We start from the raw sequence: 21,704 nt of genomic DNA on the forward strand, positions 1-21,704 counted from the left end.
AACCTGATTAAACCATCTGATTCATGTGTGACCCTGGACCACAAAATTACTCATAAGGGTCAGTGTTCTGAAATTGAGATTTTATACAATCTGGAAGCTTCACATTTGTTTATGGTTTGTTAGGATGGGACAATATTTGGTCCAGATACAACTATTTGAAAATCTGAAATCTGAGGGTGCAAAAAAATCAACATATTGAGAAAATCGCTTTTAAAGTTGTCCAAATGAAGTTCTTAGCAATGCATATTACTAATCAGATATTATGTTTTGATATATTTACGGTAGGAAATTTACAAAATATCTTAATAGAACATGATCTTTATTTAATATCCTAATAATTTTTGGCATAAAAGAAAAATCGATAATTTTGACCCATACAATGCTTTGTTGGCTATTGCTACAAATATACCCGTGCTACTTAAGACTGGTTTTGTGGTCCAAGGTCACATATGGATTACTTTTGAGACAACTTTTTGAAGCATCAAAGTACTATCAATGAAGGGACAGAAATCTCTGAGGTCTTCATTTGTGTTTTGATGATGGATGAAAAACTTATGAATTTCAAACAATATGAAGATGAGCAAATAATGATAGAATTTTCATTTCGGGTTGACGGACCCTTTGAGTTTACTTTCAGGTGGTGATGTGAACTAATGGTTGAAAATTTGGGTTAGCAATTTAAAGTCTGAAGGTTTGCATGTGGTGATATATGAACTTTTTACTATTGTGCCCTTGGTTGCTCCAGGGTGACTATCTCTCTGAAGTTGCTTTGGATTAATTTGTTGTATTACTTGGCATCCCTCAGGCCTCTGTATGTGACCGTGGTTTATCAAGGCAAGTACTCTCACTGCATGAGGATCGGTGTGGCCGTACCACTCAACAGCACTGTGTCCAGACTGAGAGAGGCCGTATCACGCGAGACCAAGATCCCACCAGACCAGGTGCAGTTTCCACAGGTTTCTTTTGCACAGTACTGAGATGTTTTTGCGTCGAATTCCCGTCTTGGTGTAAAGATCTTTACAGTTTCCCTGAATGCAATATTGATTCTCCATTAATACTGAGGTGTAGACACTGATGGAGGGTTGATTGCTGTTTGTATGTTTGTCTTCCCACACAACGTCATCTACCAAAGCCGTTTCCTGTTTGTTTGCCTTGAGATGTTGAGTGTAAACCACTTCTGACCATCCGTCTCTCTTATGTCTGTGCAGTTTGTCCTGACTGAAATGTATTACGACGGTTTCCACCGGTCCTTTTGTGACGATGACGACGATCTTGATATCATTCAAGAAAGTGACTCAATCTTTGCTTTTGAAACTCCTGAGACTTTTAGATTAGAAAACATTCGCTCTAAAAGAGGTACTCTTTCATGCATTGCTCTTTGGTTATAGCTCAAAGTATACTTCAGTTTTGACGCAAACGCTTAGCGTACATCCCAACACTTTTGCTCTCATAGTAATCTCCATTACATAGCATATGCAAACACAGGTGGTTAACACATGTGCACTAGTAAGTCCAGTGTTGGTTTCTCTCGAGAACTGTAATCTAATCTAATCTCTTTACCCGTTCATCAAGGCAGGCGTCTATTTTTGTTACCATCTCCAGTAGTTTGTTTTTGTCTCATTTGTTTTGTTTTAGACTGTGAAACCTTGGGCTGGGCCAATGTTGGCCCCATTTGGACCAACTAATTAGTGCAACAACAAAAAATAACAAAAGTCACATGTGCAAGCTGAGCATAGAGAGTATTCACAGTATTTATGCAAATGTACGCAAACTTTAGCATACATGTAAAAACCGAAGTATACTTTGGGTATATCAGATGATTTTAGATTAGGATCATCATAAAAGTAGCTTGGAGAGTTTGACATTAATTGCTCTTGATACTATTTCTAAGTTTTATGTTGTTTATAGTAATGTAAGTAACATTTTTAACTATTTCCAGGGAGCCTCCTTGCTAATCTGAATCAGAACAATTTGAAATACGGTGCGGAAAGCAGCCGAACGCCGTCTTTCATGCAGGGTGCGATGAATCCAGCGTCTCCCAACAAGAATACTGGATGTGAGAAAATGATTCTGCTGATCTGTAACCGAGCCTGCACTGGCCATCAAGGACGGCGGTAAAATTATTGTCTTTATGAAATTCTCATACAAGGGTTTAAGTTTCATTATTTTTTGACACAACGTCTTGCATGGAGAAAATCTCGTTATACACAATATAAGAGCGTAATGTAGCACTGTCATGTAGTGGAACATCAATGCAGTACTTTCTTTTTGTTGCAGGTTCGGTCTTCCGTTTGTACTATATCTAGAGCGCAGTGTGACATGGGATGTGTTACAGAAAGAAATTCTAGAGAAAATGCGTCACCTGCTAAGGCCAGGGGTTTACATTCAGGTCAGTGAAACCTCTACCTGCCGTTAAAGGGATAGTTCAGCCCTCGCGTCGTTCCAAACCCGTACGACCTCCATTCAACTTCAGAACACAAGTTAAAGGGGTCATTGGATGTTCACTTTTACATGTTGTTTGAACATTAATGTGTGTTGGCAGTGTATGTACAAATCTACCCTGTAATGATAAAAATCCATGCAGTGGTTTTTATTTAATCTGTAAAAATAATATCCTCTTTTTCAAATCGAGCCATTCTCAGATGCCTGTTGTTATGGCATCACAATGACAGAGGCCGCTCCCACGATAGTTGATTGACATGAGCATCTTACCTCCGATCAGTTGTAACAGTCCAACCTCCATTGTTTTGATGGCGGAGCAGGGATGTAAGTTAGACAAGAATTGAGCGATTGAGGTGTTGCGTTTCTGGATGTAATAATGAACGTAGTGGTCGTCATTTACTCCCAACATCTGAGCTGCTGAAGATGCAGTGGATTACGTTTGTTTGTGAAGGGAATAAATATTTTTATTTTCTTTACACACAAAAAGTATTCTCATAGCTTTGTAAAATTACAGTTGAACCACTGGTGTCACGTGGACTATTTTAATAGTGTCCTTACTACCTTTCTGGGCCTTGAATGTGACAGTTGCTTTGCTGTCTATGCAGGGTCAGAAAGCTCTCTGATTTCTTTAAAAAATATCTTAATTTGTGTTCTGAAGATAAATGAAGGTCTTACAAGTTTGGAATGACATGAGGGTGAGTAATTAATGACAGAATTTTTATTTTTGGGTAAACTATCCCTTTAAACACAGATCTTAATTTTTTTTTTTTTTTCACGTCAGTACAATTAAATGACTGCTAATGACATAGATTGGTTCTTATAGGTTGGACCTTTTAGTTTGCGTGTGGTCGGAGTGGTTGGAATCACATATCTGTTGCCACAAGAGGAGCAGCCACTATGTCACCCAACTGTGGAAAGGTTTGTAATGCATGACTGCTGTGTTCAGAGCATATTTTGTGAAATTTAATTTCAGGTGTCCTGCTGACTGATTTAGACATGTATTTTGTTATACTGTTCATGAGTTTTTCCAAGGGCAGGAACATATTCCCTACCTTTATTACAGCAGCATTATTAACTACACAAACCTCCAAAGACTTTAAATACCTATGCTAGATTAATTGAGTGTAGATAAAAAATTTGTCATAACTGCTTTAGTATGATCATTGAATTTAACAAATGTAATAACATAACGAAGCTTGATTCTTCATTTTGATCTGTTAAAAGGATAGTTCAGCCAAAAATACATTTTTCCTTTTTTTTTTTTTTTTTTTTCCCATTCCTCAATTTTTCCTTTTTAGAGCATATAAATCCTGTGGGCCAGGAGGACCTCCTCATGTTAAGATTGTAGTGGAGTGGGACAAAGAGACAAAGGAATAGTAAGTAAAACTAAGCCACAATTAATAACTTGTCTGTAGTTTTTTTGTTTGTGCGTGTGTGTGTGTGTAGTGGCCCGAAAATAATACTTAGGCAATTAAACCACATGTAAAAATTGCTGAACATCATTGCTTTATATCAGAGATTCCCAAACTAGGATTTAAAAACCCTTGGGGTTTGTGAGGGAACGGCAGGGAGTTCATGAGCTGATGAAAAGCTAAAAACTAGGTCATTAACTCTTGCCCTGTCAAACACTGAATGTTCCGGGTTTCCGCGTTCTCGCTATTATACGCTCAGGGGTGCTATTACACTCCTGAGTCTAGAATGTGCCGATCAAAAACACAAATGAGAGAGAGACACAGAAACGAGCGATCTCATATGTAAGTATATGCAAATGAAAAATAATGTGATCATCAACAATAAGCAGCATATAAATGAAAAATGCCTAATGTTACTGAGTAAAATGGCAATCCAGGAAGTGGTAAAGGACTGTGCAAGTTGTAGGAGTGCTTATGGAAGCCATCTACTGCATCTTTGCTTTGATAATAGTACTGAATATAATCCAGATGTAGTATTTGATAAAAAATGGGATTTTCTCAGCTTTTTTGCTCAGAATGTTGCTTTTTTAATGAAACCTACCAACATTCAAGTATTTATAAAAAAAGGAATGCTTGAAAACTAAAATAAAACAGATTTTTTGTTGAAAAGTAAAGGGTCTGTTCTTTATTTTGATGTGTTGCATGTTTAAATATTCATGCAACAAAATATTCTCCTCAAAAATGCTGGCAGTGGCTGGCAACTTTTTTACAAAAATGCTGGTGGGGAACGAGTTAAGTGAAAAAAAATTTAAAATACAATATTAAAATAAACACATTTTTCTTCATAAATAAAATAATACTATTAAAATAAAATGAAAGTACTTATTTGTTTCCTTTGCATGTCATGTGACCATTAAAGGCACAGTATGTAAGATTTTTTTTTATTAAAATATCCAAAAACCACTAGAACAGTGTTATATATTTTGCTGACTTGTCTACTTACATTATCCCAAATGTGTCTAAGAATGTTTAAATCCAGAGAAATAAGCAATTTTAACTAGTGTAACGGACCTCGTCATAGCGTCGCCTGCCAATGACGTCAAACACCCTTGATTTTCCGGTTTGATTTTGTAGAAAACTTGGAAACCCCAAAGACGCTTTAATATGTTATGCATTTTATTAGACAGGTGACGAACGCACAGAGTTGCATTATAACAACACTTCAACACACTCAAATGTATCTAGTATGATAAAACAGAGTTGTATTTTTCATACATGCGCATGACCGGAAGAAGCGGAAGCGGTCGACTGTGGCAGAATAAAATCTCCGCTGCATTCAAGCGGTTTATCACACTCGTCCTTCATTAGTAATTGCTCCAGCGTCCTCGTTTTGCTTTCATGAGTTTCAGCCCTACCCTGCTTTACATTACAGTGACCTTAATACGTCGTTAATACATTAGCTCATAAAATGAACATGATTTCTGCTGTGGGGATGAAAACAACAACTCCCATGATTCCACACTCAATCATGGCATCATCAAACTTTGCCTTTGTTTCATGTTTGTTTTGAATATGCGCCCTCTAGTGGCAAAAACTTACATATTGTGGCTTAAAACTTTGAACATGCAAGCATATTGTTAAATTATTGAAATATTAAATTAAAATAAATGCTTTAGCTCAAATGGGTTTAGCTGAAAGAAACGTTTGGGAACCTCTGTATAAAAAAGCCACAAAAGTAGCCATTCAGGAGAATGTATGGCTATAAATTTTTAGAGCTCGAAATTTTAGTGAAGCTTGAGAAGAAGGGTCATTTCAAACAGTTTTTGAAGTTCGACACTTTAAGTGTCAGAGGAGTTCCTGACCACACGTGTGCATGTATTAAACATTCTCTGGCAGACTGTTGGAGAAAATATCTTACGGAGATGAAATAAATATGTGTGTTGAAGCCACAATAGAGGATAGCAGACATGCTTGACGGGTCTGGTTAGAGATTTGTTTCCAGCGTATGTTCTGATTCCCGCAGTTTGTTTGGACACACTGAGGAAGAGTACATCCCTGATGCTGAGAGTGTGTATCTGCACAGAGAGCAGCACCATCAGCCGCAGGCCTGCACCCTCGCTCAGTGCTTCCAGCTCTACACCAAAGAGGAGCAGGTAAACGTCCTGCATAATACACATTCAGGTTTTACCCACATAAAGGATCCGTTTAGCCAAAAATGAAAACTTTGTTGTGTTCTCACTGTCATGTCTTTCCAAACCTGTTCGATTTGTTTTCAAAGGGAGAAATGTCAAAATTACTCCATACAATGAAAATGAAAGAAGTCTAAGGCTGTCAAGCAAGATTTTCAGTTAATAACAACATAAATTTCTGTCCCTTCATCAAACAAGAGGCAGTTTATAATGCTTTTATGCCATCCTTGGAGCTTGACAGCCTCCATCCACTTTCCTTGTATGGAAAAGAGCAGCTCAGATATTCTCCTCCTGTGTTCATGGAAGAAAATCATACAGGTTATGAACGACATGAGAGTGAGTAACTAATGACAGAATTTTGATTTGTTGGGTGAACTATTCCTTTAAGAGAGCCCTCACACTCCTTTAATTTCTTTAATTTCCACTTCTCCAGAGCTGCCTTTGTGGGCGCATATGTCAAGGTTACTCTATTTCTGCTGTCAGTGCTGTTTTAAAATTGCTAGTTTTTTTGCGAACACATCTTTAACCCTGGAATTGGTCCATCCAGTGTATAAATATACACTGTGGTTAGCCAAAGCTGTCCTCGGGCAGCTAAGGAAAGGGTTTGGAACTGGCTGTGCTTTAAGGAAAATGAAGAAACAGCCAGATTTGTAAATGTAAAACCCTCTCTGACTGATTGTGTTTATGTCTGCTTCCTGTATGCCTTCCAGTTGGCCCCAGATGATGCCTGGCGCTGCCCCCATTGCAGGCAACTGCAACAGGGGCGGATCAAACTCAGCCTGTGGACCCTGCCGGATGTCCTCATACTGCACCTCAAGAGGTTTAGACAGGTGCTGTACTAATCAAATCACATCATCTGTGCAAATGTGCTCTCAGCACGGAGTGGAAATGTGCGGTGGCTTGTGCGGTTTGGATAGTAACTTAAAGTTTGAACCCCACTAGGTTCAATCCTTTGACTAGGGGTGTGCGATATATGTAATCTTTGATAATATCGTAATTGTTGTTTAAACTATATGCAATTTGGCATTGAATAAATCGCAAAAAAAACATACAAAAACACACCCAGAGAGTGCATGCATACACTACATGATTTAGGTTAAATTGTACAAGCACATTTAGAGTTCATGCTTTCACTGTGTGATTTAGTCTATTAAAATACATTTAGAATTCCCTCAAAATACAAGATATAGGGGCAAAAATGCCTCCGAATGTCTTCTATGTGTCTTTTATATTTAGAACATCTGATATAGTTAAAATTAGGGCTGCCCTCAACTAAAGATTTTTCTGGTCAGTAGTTCTGGTAGTTTATTTTAAGGATTAGTTAGGACTATTAGTTGCACGTTTAATAAACCATATAAAAAAAAGTTTGCCACAGCGCACTGGCAGATATAATAATTATGAATGTTTCAGGGAAAAACAGCATGGAGACTTCATTAATGTTATAATAATTCATCGATAGACTAGTGCTTTCTTGTTTTTGGTTTAAGATGAAGTCGGCGACACTGACTCGTCATCTCCACAGTAGTGGATGCACCTTTATGTTTCTTACGGATTATATAATCAGAGAATATTTGTTTTCTATTTGAATTGGTTCATTTAAAAGTAGACATTTCACTCTCTACAGATAAGCCAATATTTTTCATGTCAAGACAAGTATACACAGAGTTTTGAAGTTTCACATTCAAGTTCACGGAGACTGAGATGGCAGAAAGCGCATCCTGTTAGCTTTCTTTATTTTACAAAAGTGCAACATTTTGTTGTTATTCTTAGCACACACAAATACACACAGAGTCTTTACAGATTGGAAATTCACTAAGAATATAGATTCAATAAGTGACTAATAAAATTTTGGTCGACTAAGCCTCTTCTCATCGACTATTTGGGGGCAACCCTAGTTAAAATCACACGCAGAGTGCCGTTTTGTTCTCCAAATATCAGCACTGATTGCAAATGTGATATTGATTTTATAAAACAGTCCAGTAAACATTGTTAATATTAATTTACATTTACAAATTTCTGTTTTTGCTTTATTTCGTCAACGAGAATAGTTTCAAACAAAGCCACAGCAGAACTGTTTTGCATCTCTGAGCGACACACAGTGTTTCGATACTGAATCAATCAGCCATTTGAATGAATCGGTTGAATGAATGACTCAAGGACTCACTCATGCAGATTTTAGGTTTATATTAAAAGTATATTTTCCATTTTTTTTTTTTCCCCCAAAGAATTTCAAATATCAGTATTCAGTTGTTTTTTTTTTAACATCAAAACATGAATTATGCATTTATTTGCAGTTAAATGCATTCTAGTCCTGCATACCTCTGCATTTGCAAAGAAAAATTTAGTTGATAATGATTTTATTTGGTTGGTAACAGCCCTATAGAGTCCTACTATTTGAATTTGATTAAATGTAAGAATTTGACAAAAGATGATGCATACATTTAATTGTGTTAGAAAAAATGGCTGTATATAGATAAAAATGCCCATAAAAGGTAAAAAACAATTTAAACTTACTGGAAAAGTTCTGTTACTCCTGCAAACTAGTCACTGCACAGAATATGAAGAATATGAAGAAATGTTTTGGGTGTCAGCTGTCCATGTCAGTCGTAAACCTGCCAAAATAACACAATAACATGCCCAGCAAAATATTGTCTAATTATCGTTATCTACAAAATTCCGGGAAAATATCAAGAGATTGTTTTTTGTTTTTTTTTTTGTCATTATTGCACACCCCTACTTGAAGATCTACCTGATCTAGCTGTGTGTTCACAGACTATCTTTGGATTAAAATGCGTAATGTGTGTAAATGACTGCCTGGTTACTAATGTGTGCATCTTTTGTCTTCAAGGAAGGGGACAGGAGGGTTAAGATGCAAAACATGGTGCGGTTTCCTTTAATTGGCATGGATATGGCGCCTCATGTGGTTAAGAGAAGCCAGAGCAGCTGGAGTTTACCCTCCCACTGGTCACCATGGAGGCGACCTTATGGACTTGGCCGTAACCCAGATGACTACCTTTATGACCTTTATGCTGTGTGCAACCATCATGGCAACATGCACGGAGGACATTACACAGGTAACGCCTTATGGAGCACTAAGAAAAGAAATAGTTCACCCTCATGTCGTTCCAAACCCGTAAGACTTTCATTCATCTTCAGAACACAAAAGAAGTTATTTTTGATGAAATCCGAGAGCTTTCTGACCCTGCATAGACAGCAATGCAACTGACACGTTCAAGGCCCAGAAAGGTAGTGAGAACAACAATAAAATAGTCCATGTGACATCAGTGGTTCAACCGTAGTTTTAGAATTTTCATTTTTAGGTGAACCATCCCTTTAAGTCATTGGACTTACTTCAAAATTGTGTTGTATTATTTGATATTTCAATCCCTGGCTTTTTTCTCTCTTAACAGCGTACTGTAAGAACTCCATTGATGGGCAGTGGTATTGCTTTGATGACAGTGAGGTTCAGCCTGTAGCTGAGGAGGACGTCTGTCAGCAAACCGCATACATTTTGTTCTATCAAAGGAGGACGACTATTCCCTCGTGGTCGGCAAACAGCTCTGTCGCAGGTGACTCTTGTTCCTTATTGAGTTTTGGGTTGACACAGTTTGCTGAATCATTTGTCTTGTTCATTTTAAAGGCTTGTGAAGGTGCTGGCATGTGAACCAAGTGACCCTCTTTTTCCAGCCCAATGAAACTGCTTCATATTAGTATGACACTCTTTGATGAGACTTTCAGTAGAGCCTGATTCTGTTCTGGAGACGTAAAAAATAAAAAAATGTTTGATGTACTGTCTAGACATATCTAGCACTGAAGGGCATCCAGTTCATTTATGGAGGCTAAATTACAAAAAATGGGTCATTTAAATTTGTCAAAATATTGACAATTCATGTCATGAGTCATGAGCACATTACAGAAATAATTCACCCAAAAAATTACATTTTCTCGTTTTTCTTTCCACACTGTGGAACCAAAAAATTGGATTATTGTAAGTTACTTTTAGGGTGCTTTTATGATTTTTTTTTTTTTCTTATGAAACAGTACTGCTGTTTTATGGGGCTGAGTTACATTTTTTTTCTTCCCAAACCAGTCAAGACCCCGTTCTGCAGCCAGTTCTGAAGATTTCAGTGATCATGTCTAGGGCTGTGTAAAAAATATTGATTTCCCCATTTTAATTAATTCTCATTTTTATGAAACAATATTGATTCAATCCCAAGAATTGATTAGTCTAGCCTGTTTTCAGTTAATGAACGGATCATTTTAGCATGCCTCCTATCCAATAAATCTTTTGATGTTTCTTTTGATATGAAATTTGAATTATTTATTTATTTATTTATTTATTTTTTACTATATTCCAAAAATGAGTAACATTTTGGCACTGTTTAATGTGAGTAACAGATTGCTGTAGCTACTCAGTTCGAGAGAAGCAGCACAAAGTGCTATAAATTTCATTTATATGGGTATGTTATTAAGTGGTGTTAAAATTGCTCTGTGCATAATGAGCTGGTGGGTTTATGGTGTGGTGTGGACCGGGTGTGGTGGGCCACTCTGTGCCAGAAAGTCCAAGGCCGTTTTTTAGCCCCAGTCCGCAGTAACTGCCATATGACCAACGACTTTTACATATCAACATCTGTTGCTATTTAACAACCTTGCAGTGGTCAGTCTATAACAGGGGTGTCAAACTCAGTTCCTGTAGGGCCACAGCCTTGCAAAGTTTAGTTCCAGCCCTGCTCCAAAACGCAAATCATAAGCCTAAAAGAGTTGATTAGCTCGATCAGGTGTGTTTAATTAGGGTTGAATCTAAACTCTGCAGGGCTGTCACCCTCCAGGAACTGATTTTGACACCTGTGGTCTACAAGGTAGCCAATCAGCGTATAAAGAGTACTGTATCAAAACAGCCCATTTAATTTTAAGTGTCATAGAGTGGACAGAAAATAGCATGTTTTTTTTGTGTGAAAAATACAAGGTTATACTTTATTTTAAGGTGTCCTTGTTACAGTGTTACAATTATAAATTTAAGTTCTGAGTAATATCAATTTAATTAACTACACGTACGTATTATTAGGGTTAGGATTAGGGTTTGACTTACGGTTACTTGCATGTAATTTGTAATTATACATAATACATTTTTATTATAATAGTAAGTACATGTACCATGTGTGGCCCTGTAAATAAAGGTACTTGTTTTTTGATTTGTGTAACTCTCCTAGGCTCCACCAGTTCATCTTTATGTGAACACTGGGTTAACCGGCTTCCGGGCAGTAGGCCGCCCAGCCTGGCCTCCGGAGCCTCCTCGAGACGCACATCCCTGATCTCTTTGGCAGAGTCAGTGGAGTTCCCTGGTGATCGCAGCGAAGACGATGGTGAGGAGCTTCATTCTGCCTCTAACATGGGTGTTCATCTTTCTGGTGTCTTTAATAAGTCAATCTTTAGAAGCTAAGTAGTACCTATTTTGCCCTCATCTTCCTTGTGTCCTTTTATTCTGTGTATTGTGCCAGTGTTTTACTCTTGCCTTTCTTTATGATGTCTTCTCTCTCTTGTAGCTTTAGCGCTTACTAACACAGGATCTCCCGCCTTGCTCAGTTAAGACAAAACTGCATGCCAATGCTCTTTTCATTCACTCTGGTATTAGCGCATTATTTTAAATCTCTCTGTTCTTTTTCTTAAGGAGGATTTTCGACACGGCCCTTTGTGAGGAGCATTCAGCGCCAGAGCTTGTCCTCCAGATCGTCAGTTACCAGCCCTCTGGCTTTCAGCGAAAATGGGATGAAACCATCCTGGTCCCTGACACAGAAACTACAAATGAGATCCAACTCGCCCTCGCGATTCTCTTTGGACTCACGCTCCTCCCCTCCTCTCGAGAGGATAGGAGAAGCTTGTGACGACAAAGTGTCCACGTCTTGCTTCGGTGGCTATAGCAGGCATGAGCGACAGCCTAGCAGTAAAGCCCCGCTGGCCACGATGGAGGGTAACGGCAGCGATGACGGCAGCGGGAAACGGATCCTGGACGAGGCCTATTGCAGAGCTCCGACACAGTCCGACAGAAAGAGCTCTAAAGGCGAGCCCGTCGACAACAACAACCAGATTAATGCCGTGGACCAGAATGCTCTTGGAGCACTCTCCAAGGACCAGAAGCATAAGAGCTCCAGCTCGGAGAAGAAAGCAGAAGGATCCGCCAGCAAGAAGAGCTCCACAAAGACCAAGGGAGACCAAGAGAAGTCCTCCAAGAAGCGCCAGAGCACTTCATCCATAACCAAGTCTCCATCCTCCCAAGTGTCTTCCAGCCCTCAAACGAAGGGCACCAAAGCGACCAATCTAAAAGAGAAGAGCGATTCTCCCAAGAGTACCAAGGGTACGCCTTCAGGAACGCCCTCCAGAAGGAAAGAGTCCTTGCAGGCACAAGAGTCTCCAGTGTCTGGAAGCACAAAGGGGAAGCCGTCCTTTACTTCCACACCCCAGTCCTCTGCCTCTCCCTCGCCCACATCCAAAAAGAGCTCTTCGGTGGCTGAGAGGAACTCTGTGTCTGGCAAGAAGAAGCTGGTTGAAAGAGGCTCCAGCAAGGACTTGGCGCACACCAGTCCCCTGGCAGAGAAGTCTAGAGTCAGTGCCACCCCTCGAGCATCCCAACCCAAAACTGCCGAGGCGAGCCGACCCGAAAGGAGGCCGGTGAGAAGCTCCAGCAGCAGCTCCTCAGTCACCAGTCTGCGCTCCCCAAGCGTCTCCTCGAAAGACCTCCGCCGCAGCAGCAAATCCGAGGACAAGGGACTCTCGTTTTTCAAGAGCGCGCTTCGGCAGAAAGAGACTCGGCGGTCAGCCGATCTGGGCAAGACTACGATTCTCGCCAAGAAGGCTGTCGAGAGGACTGCCAAGTCCAGCAGCCAGTGCAAACTCAACGCAGACGATGGCGAAGGCTCGGGAAACTCCTCCCAGCAGGTCTCTCCGGAGCCGCGCTCCTGCAAGGCCGCCGCCGTCGAGAAGGAGTCCTCGAAGACCTCCACCCCTAACAAACGCTCTCTCTTACCAGTAGGCAAGTCCAAGTCTTCCAACTCTGAGACTAGTCTTCAGTCTCCCATCAATGGGAAGAGGCCTCTCGAAAAGATCTCATCCTCCAAAAAGCTTTCTTCCAGCATGCAATCTTCTGCACGGCCAACACAGACGCCTCAATGAAATTTGAATAGCAGTTCCATTATTTTCTGTAATGCAGCTATTTTTTGATGTGCCTAAGAAGAATATAAAGTATATAGTATATACCTGTATTTTACTTTTCTCAAAGAAAATATGTAAATTATCAGAAAGCGCCTTTCTATCCTGCCATGGAACCAAATCATTGCCTCCGGCAAGGTATGGTATATGAATCTACTACTGTTCACGACTCTGAATAGGAATGTTTTAACTTAGCACTTTGTATATATTTTTTCTCCCTCGAATAACGCTTAGATGTAACGGATGATCTGTACAATACTTTTTAACTTGGTACCGTTCCTTTTTATTTGGACAAGTCGAAATTAGATTCTTGCGATATTCCTTGGAGTACTGTACCAATTCGCTCCACATCTACACTTGGTGCTATTTACAGTCCAGTGTTCCCCTGGCACTGATACAGTATGAGATTGAGAAGAGTTACATCACGAAACCTGGCCGATTTAACGGGGTTCAGCAGAGAACAATCTCTTTGGTACCTCTCGAAGCCTGCTCTCCCACCCTGACTTTTTTCGTTTTTGTACTCGAGAGCAGTTACAAGTAGCATTACTGCCCCTTAGAAATGTGCGCAACAATGCCAACTAGAGGCCGATAGCTGAATTGTTGCTGTATGAATGTGATCTTTCGAATGGTACATTAGTGGAGGACAATCTTTAAACACACTCTCCTTATCTGGATATTAACGGAGCCCTGCATGAATTTGTTTTGTATATCTTTGTTTTTATAATGAAAGCCACATAATCATACTTGAACCATTTCGTGCCCGCCAAATCCAATGCCAACATATACGAGCGGTTTTCATTCGGCTTGCTTCGAGTTGGGGATGAACCCTTGCGCAGAGGTTTTCGTCGCCCATATTTATCTGTGGACAACCAGTGCAATAGTTTTCAACATTTTTAGGAGAACAGATATATGACCTTCTGTATTTGGGAAATACATTGAACTTGCTGTTTTAGAAACAAATTATTTTAAATATCAATACTGTGCATATGCAATAGTAATGAAAAACATTTAATCAAGACTGTAATGGCTCACCACAACAATGTTTTTTTTTTTTTTGTTTTTGTTTTTTGATTTTCTCCCAAGAGTTTGTGATTTAATATCCAATCGAAATGGCTCTGCAGAAAGGCCTTTGTTTATTTTGCGTACACCATAGAATATATTTTCTTCTCGAGTTAGCTCCGAGTTCATTCAGACTAATTCAAAATGTTATATATGACAGGAGAAATGTAAGGTTAAGCAAGTCATTATTGTTACATTTGCATAATAGTGTCATTACGTCGGCCGCTGCTCAGCTTGCTGCCCTGTAATTAAAACATTAATCCAAGCTGCTGACGCCACTGGTGAACCGTTCTCATTTTCATGCTGCTTTCTGGTCGCAGAAACCCATCTCTTTCAGCACACTTTATCTTAAAATAGATACTTCAGCAATGAACCTAATGTGTAGCACGCTTCTTATTATTTTTTTTAATAGTTTTTTTGCGACAGGCCCATATTGTGTGTGCACTGAAAAAGTATTTGTAAAAAGCAGTATTGCATGATAACATTAACGCATGCACTTAACTATGCAAGTGACTGTTGCTAAACAAAACGAGTCTGATTATTATTTTTTAAAGAAAACCGCATGAATTTTTTCCATTTTATTGCTTTTTTGCACACTTTTCCAACTTTTTAATTTTTAAATATTGTGATACGAGAGAATATATGATTAGCTTTAACCATATGTATTTCAAAATTAGAAATTGGCATCTTTTTTATTATTAAAACTATTATTTGAATTCATAAGCTGTTGTTTAGGGTAAGACCTCCCTGTTTCCATGTGATGAGTTTTTATATTTTTATAATCACCGCCTGTTTTGGTTTTTCACATTTCGCTGGCGTGATGTGGTCTGCTCATGCTTTCCCATGTAGTACGTAGGGAATGTCATATGTTATATCAGCTATGTAACTTTATTGTCAGCATTCAATCAGTGCACACAATTCCCGCATCGCTTGCAATGCTGATACACTAAACACTACATTCATTTGTGTTTTGTCATTCCATGTTTTAAGTTGTGAAGTTCTCGGACCATGAATTCAGAGAAGTGCTATTACCCTCTCTTAGTCTTATTGCATATGGGATGTTTTCAATGGCTCAAGTGCTAATATGAGATGGTCTTATCAAGCGTTTGGATAGGACGGATGATTTTATCATTATAATGAAGCTGTATCAGTCTTATGGGATAATATGCGTGCTCTTGGTTTACACACTGGACTTGAATGATTTCTCTCGGCCCAGAGCGGTTTTCATGTATTGTTCACGAACTGGTACCTGCTTTATAACTGGGCTGTCATTTTATTATATAAACACCGGTCTAGGTCAACCAAAAGAGGAAAATAATATTTGGTTTAGAAAAGGTGAAAAACCATGTAAATGTTTGGTTGCATGAGACTGCGTCAAATGCTTTTTTTGTTAATTTATTTGTATGTTTTATGTGTATGCACTTTTTTTTTTATTTTGAATGTTTGTTTTTTTATTATTTTAAAGAATGCATTTCTTTGAAGAATCATTTGTATTCATAACATTGTCTCCCCAATGTAAGTTGGCGGTTGAATTATGATTAAAAAATAGACCTGCATTAGAGGTCTAACCTCAAATTTGTCCTCGAAATTATTATTTTGATTAATTTTGTTTGCTTATCTTGGATTTGAACTTTTCTTTGCTGCAAGTATTGTAATATCCAAAGGTGACCACAAGATGGGGCTTTTCACCAAGCTTTTAAAAATATTCAGAGCTATATTTCCTGTTAGGGCAATTCTAGAGCCTTTTTGAAGGACTTTAGGCTCTTTGCAGTTAATTTCGTTCATAAATAATGAAAGTGATTTACCAATGGAATCATTGTAGTTTAGGTAAACACAGAGGTAAATGCAGCCATGTCCACTTAAAAATGAAAATTCACACCAAAGAACATATTTTGAAGAATGTGGCAACATTGTTGGTTCCTGTTGACTTCCATTGTGTTTTTGTCAGTAGGAACCAAAACTGTTTCATTACTAACAACATCATCTTTTTTTTATGTGGAACATAAGAGTCATACAAGTTTGGAATGACATGAGGGTGAGTAAATGTGACCCTGGACCACAAAACTAGTCGTAAGTCGCACGGGTATATTTCTAGCAATAGAGCCAACAATACATTGTATGGGTCAAAATTATTGATTTTATGCTGAAAGTCATTAGGATATTAAGTAAAGGTCATGTTCCATTAAGATATTTCGTACATTTCCTACTGTAAATATATCAAAACTTAATTTTAATTTTAATTTGCCCTGATAGCACACACACATCACAGAGACGTCTATTTGACGTCTGCATTTACATATGGAAGACATATTTTTTAGTGTTTGCTCATCTACAATATGTCTATAGAATGTTATTAGATGTCTAATAGATGTCTTTAAGATGTTTATGATTTAGAACATGTAAAACTGACGTCTTACAGATGTCTGTCAGATGTTTGTACACAGCAGATGCTTTCCAGATCAAATGATCTATAACAGACATCTTGCAGACGTACATGTGCTATCTGGGTGCATTGGGTGCATTCAGTTGATCAACTTAAGGCGATTTTCTTAATATTTTCTTTTTCTTTTTTTTTTGCACCCTCAGATTCCAAATTTTCAAATGGTTGCACGCGAGTCAAAAAAATTCACCTTTATGGCTGGTTTTGTGGTCCAGGGTCACAAATAATGACAGAATTTACATTTTTGGGTGAACTATTCCTGTAAGTGAACGTAAACAGGCAAGCTAATCTTAATGCGCTAAATGTGTCATATTCACATTAAATTAGTGCGTCAGCTCCAGTGTTTAAACATTTTCACATGAGAAGTTCATGTTCACATTTGTAATCTCTGTTTTGTAAAAAGCTCGTGTTGTTCTGTCATTAGACGAATAGTGGCCAAAATGTTTTTGCACTGAGAGAAAGCGAGGCTATTATTTCATTTGAGGCCTCGATATAGGCTACCCCAGGTGAAAAAGACGTAGTATTAAATGTATTAAAAATGTATTTGAAATTCAAATAGTGTGTTTTTAATACATTTGTATTACCAACGTGCTTATTTGAAGTGCATTAAAAATATACTAAATCGCATTTAAGCATATTTACAGAAAGTATAGTTGTAGTACTTTGGTAATAAATATATGCTTAATTACACTTTTAATAAATGTGCTAAAATGAAGTACAATTCAAATACATTTCTAATAAGTATAATAAAAGTACATTGGTAATAAATATATGATTAATTACACTTGTAAGAAATGTGCTAAACACAAATATATTGTAGATATATTTCTAGAAAGTATATTAGAAGTACTTTGATAATAAATATATGCTTAATTACACTTTTAAGAAATGTGCTAAACACAAAGATATTGTGAATATATTTATCGAAAGTATACTAGAAGTACTTTTGTAACAAATACATGCTTAATTACACTTTTACGGAATATGCAGAAATAAATGCACATTAAATATATTTACAAAAAGTATACTAAAAATACTTTGGTAGTAAATATATGCTTAATTACACTTTTTAAAATTATGCTAAAACAACAGCATACTTTTGTTAAACTTTTGGTGCACCTACAGAAAACATACTTAATGTACTCTTATTTAATGTATACATTATGTGTATTGTGTTGGCAGTATATGTAACTTGCAAGGCCTACTGCAATTTATATTAAATATTTATGTAATGAACATTAGACTGCTTTTCAAATATTTTTTTGATAAACATTTGTAACATTTAATATATTTTATAAAAACGGTAATACATACATTATATGAATATGCAATTGCATTCTTATGCGTAGTTTTTGGAATCTTATTATCTTGTAAATGCAGGTAAGATTTGTATGTCTTCATTACTTCGTCACTTCAGTGCCACATTTCATCCGAAGGTCAGGCGACAGAAATAATAATAATGATTGTATCATCAGTACTTAAATATATTTATTTATTTATTTTTTTTTTAATTTTTTTTTTTTGTAGCAGTGCATTCAGTTTGACCAATCACAGCCAATTCCTTGCAGTTCAATTTGGCCAATCAGAAACAAGCTATACAATTTGCAGGCAATTGTCCAATCACAGATTTTAAGGAGATGAGCACAAGTTGAGCGGGTAACGGATATGATATTTCAACGGAAATCATGTCGTTTCCTAGCTATGCTTTGTTTTATTTCCCTGACTCGGAGATAGTGGACAGCACCGATATAATTTTAAGAGAACACAGACGAGCAGAGTACCAGCTCGCGAACAACTCAGAATAGCGGTGCGCCTGACAAGTCGCGGCCGACATGGACAGAGCAAGATACTGGCAGCAAAAATACTACTACTTGGTGGTAAGTTAAGTTTATTATTGTTACCTATTAGCGACTAGCTTTAAGATAACATTTTGGGTGCATAAACTACTTTTCCACGTGGACAGTGTGCATATCTCAATGTTAGTACGTGGACCTTTGACGTTAACAGCAACACTTATTAACGTTAGGTCTAGAAACTTCTGATGCTTATTCTATAAAGTGACTTTTCTTGTTTGATTCAAGTATAAAAGCATTGTCTGTTGTCTGTTGTCTTTACTCATAAAAAGAGTAAACTTACTATAGGTAGATCAACCAGCTACCATCAAATCAAATAACTGTACACTGTGAAATTAAATGAAATGGTGTGTGTGTGTGTGTGTGTGTGTAATTGCAGACGTTTACAAAGACTTAATCATGAAGAGAGATGCTTTTAAGAGAGGAGAAGACATCTGGAAGACCACTGCAGAGAAAGGGAAAAACCACCTGAAGCCATAAAGGTTTTAGATTTTTTTATTTATTTATTTTTATTTTTATTGGTGAAATGTTAATTTTAGTGTGTTGCTTTTAGAGTGCAAGTACATCTCAAAGTGCAGCTGATGCTGCAATGGGAGACAAACTTAAAAGAGACCTCCAGAACCTGCAAAGACAGAAAGCACCTGTAACCTCTACTCCAATGTCAGGTGACTCAGATAACACTGACACTGAGCTGTTTGAAAATACAGAGCAGAGACAATCAAGGAAAAGAGTAAGCAGTGTTTGCATTTCATATAATTTTTTTTTTTTTTTTTTTTTTTTTTTTTTTTTTTAATATGACTAATGGTTGGCTGCCACTTCATCTCAGAAGAAGATTCATAAAGCATGTTCTCTTTCAGGTGTCCAACTGGTTCCTTCAGTAGACTGAAATATGCAAAAGTATATTTTAGTAAGACTTGCTAATGTAGATTTTGGTAAGATCTACCCAATTTTGAATCCTTTTGCCAAATTAACTGGGTATTTTAGAGTCGTTGTTGGTTATGTAAACATCCATCCATAGAAAAAAAATGAGTGACCATCTATACAACCATATGACTGTACTTTAGGGCAACATATATATGTGAAAATATCAAAAATATATTTACAAGCATTTATTAAAAAATGTAAATGGATGCTGCCTTTTTGGGACAGCAAAGTTCTTCCCTAAACCTACCCAATAGATTGATTATTAAACACTTGTTTAACACATTTATTAACATAATATTTAATTGTTATTGAAGAAATATTTCCGAAATATTTCCGATGTTCTGATATATACACTACCGTTCAAAAGTTTGGGGTCAGTAAGACTTGTAATAGTCTTTAAAGAAGTCTCTTATGCTCATCAAGGCTGCATTTATTTGATTAAAAATATAGAAAAAAAAACAGTAATATTGCAAAATGTTTTTACAATATAAAATAATGTTTTTTATTTTAACATACTTTAAAATAGAATTTATTCCTGTTACTCCAGTCTTAAGTGTCACATGATCCTTCAGAAATCATTCTAATATGTGAATTTATTATTAGAATGATCAATGTTGGATAATATCAACAGTTGTGCTGCCAAATATTTTTTGGAACCTGTGATTTTTTTTTTTTTCAGGATTCTTTCATGAATAACAAGTTTAAAAAGTACAGTGTTTATTCAAAATATAAATATTTTATAACAATGTAAATTATTTATTATTAACTTTTAATAAACTTTTAATTATTAACTTACTACATCCTTGGTGAATAAAAGTATTAATTTCTTAATTGTACTGACCCCAAACTTTTGAACGGTAGTGTATGTATATACTCTAATATATATATATATATATATATATATCTATATATATATATATATTAGAGTATTTTTGTCTTTGATAGGGTACCACAGCCAGTATGGAAAGGAAAAGTCATCTTGGTGACTCTTTATTAACAGCTATGTCAATATAAGGCAATGTAACCTTTTTTAGCCACATTACCATTATGGTATATGATCGTTTGTTATATTTATAAATGTAACAAAACCTTATTAGCCGTAACCAACTTGCCATTATCCTTAGAAATTCCTGTCTTTGCACAACAAAAGTTTTAAAGTTACAGCAATGCTTCTTTAGAAAATACATTTTATTGAATCAATAGACCTTGATTAACTAAAAATGAAGAACTCAAATGTGTGTTGTTTTTTTATTTATTTTTGTCTTGTAGAGTTTCCTGGGATTGTATCATCTCTCAAAGATGTCCTAGAGTCCATGAAAAGAGGCCCATACAGCTCAAGATCAAGTTCCAGTGAGCTGTCTCTTGCTGAGTCCTCAGAAATGGTAAGGAAAAAAGTTATGATAATAAATTCATGACTGTAATAATTATTGTGTGTTTTTGTATATGCTTAACCATATAGAAAATCCATTAGCATAGTCATTATGTGAGAATGGTGGACATTCGCTGCTTTCCAGCATAGACCAAGCCTATCAAGAAAGGGTACTGTTGCCAGTGAAAACACAAGCCGGATCAGGGTTTACAGTCCTGAATTGTACTGTAATTTGCTGAAATTTTTACAGTTTCTTTTTCCCCTTTCACAGACACTGTGATAAAAGAGTTCCCAAAGACGACAGTGTCTGAGGTGCGGGCCCTCATTTGGAGGAAGTGCAACAACGAGTCAACCTCAAAGAACAGTCACTCTCCACTGGAAGGATGAAGAAGATGTGATGTTTGAGTTGTTACAGTTCTTGGTTAACTGTTTGGCTATTGCTAGTTTGTTAAAAATGCATTTGTTTGTCTTCTGTGGCTCCATATGTGGTTCAATTGTTTGATGAAATTGCTAGTTTCCTACAAATGCTTTATGATTTATTTTTTATTATTCTTATTTTGTGTTAAATGGAGCTCTGCAGATCACTTATCTTTATTTTTGAGAACATATTTTGGCTAAAAAAATGTCAAATTAAATAAAAGTTTTGTACTTTTAAAAATGTGTATTTGATACTGTCTTTACAGAAACAGTAGTTTGCATTATATTTGTAATATATTAAACTTTTGTTATAAAAAGTATATTTTTAATATTAAAAAAAATGTATTATTGGCACACTAAATGGGTTTTTTAAATGTATATTTTTAATATATTAAA

General features: G+C 36.8%; 1 protein-coding gene and 1 long non-coding RNA gene across 3 annotated transcripts in view; both read left to right on the forward strand.

The window, feature by feature from the left end:
- usp31 (ubiquitin specific peptidase 31) overlaps positions 1 to 15,856 on the forward strand; it is a 29,158-nt gene extending 13,302 nt beyond the window's left edge. Inside the window, exons 5-17 of one of the 2 annotated variants that reach the window (XM_051100229.1) lie at positions 806 to 941; positions 1,209 to 1,356; positions 1,940 to 2,114; positions 2,278 to 2,389; positions 3,266 to 3,360; positions 3,741 to 3,818; positions 5,878 to 6,007; positions 6,754 to 6,873; positions 8,892 to 9,117; positions 9,454 to 9,612; positions 11,254 to 11,406; positions 11,587 to 11,625; positions 11,712 to 15,856. In XM_051100229.1, coding sequence (XP_050956186.1) covers positions 806 to 941; positions 1,209 to 1,356; positions 1,940 to 2,114; positions 2,278 to 2,389; positions 3,266 to 3,360; positions 3,741 to 3,818; positions 5,878 to 6,007; positions 6,754 to 6,873; positions 8,892 to 9,117; positions 9,454 to 9,612; positions 11,254 to 11,406; positions 11,587 to 11,625; positions 11,712 to 13,210 — 3,070 coding nt within the window. In that variant the 3' untranslated portion in view covers positions 13,211 to 15,856. The remainder of the gene's footprint in view (positions 1 to 805; positions 942 to 1,208; positions 1,357 to 1,939; positions 2,115 to 2,277; positions 2,390 to 3,265; positions 3,361 to 3,740; positions 3,819 to 5,877; positions 6,008 to 6,753; positions 6,874 to 8,891; positions 9,118 to 9,453; positions 9,613 to 11,253; positions 11,407 to 11,586; positions 11,626 to 11,711) is intronic. The other variant, XM_051100238.1, reaches the window with a different exon arrangement.
- Positions 15,857 to 18,540: 2,684 nt separating this feature from the next.
- On the forward strand, positions 18,541 to 21,490 carry LOC127163484 (uncharacterized). Its single transcript, XR_007827491.1, has 5 exons — positions 18,541 to 18,622; positions 18,978 to 19,080; positions 19,152 to 19,263; positions 20,792 to 20,904; positions 21,163 to 21,490. It is a non-coding gene; the product is annotated as an uncharacterized LOC127163484 (long non-coding RNA).
- The last annotated feature ends 214 nt before the right edge of the window (positions 21,491 to 21,704 follow it).

Source organism: Labeo rohita, chromosome 3 (assembly GCF_022985175.1).
Source record: "Labeo rohita strain BAU-BD-2019 chromosome 3, IGBB_LRoh.1.0, whole genome shotgun sequence".
Classification (NCBI taxonomy): Eukaryota; Metazoa; Chordata; class Actinopteri; order Cypriniformes; family Cyprinidae; genus Labeo; species Labeo rohita.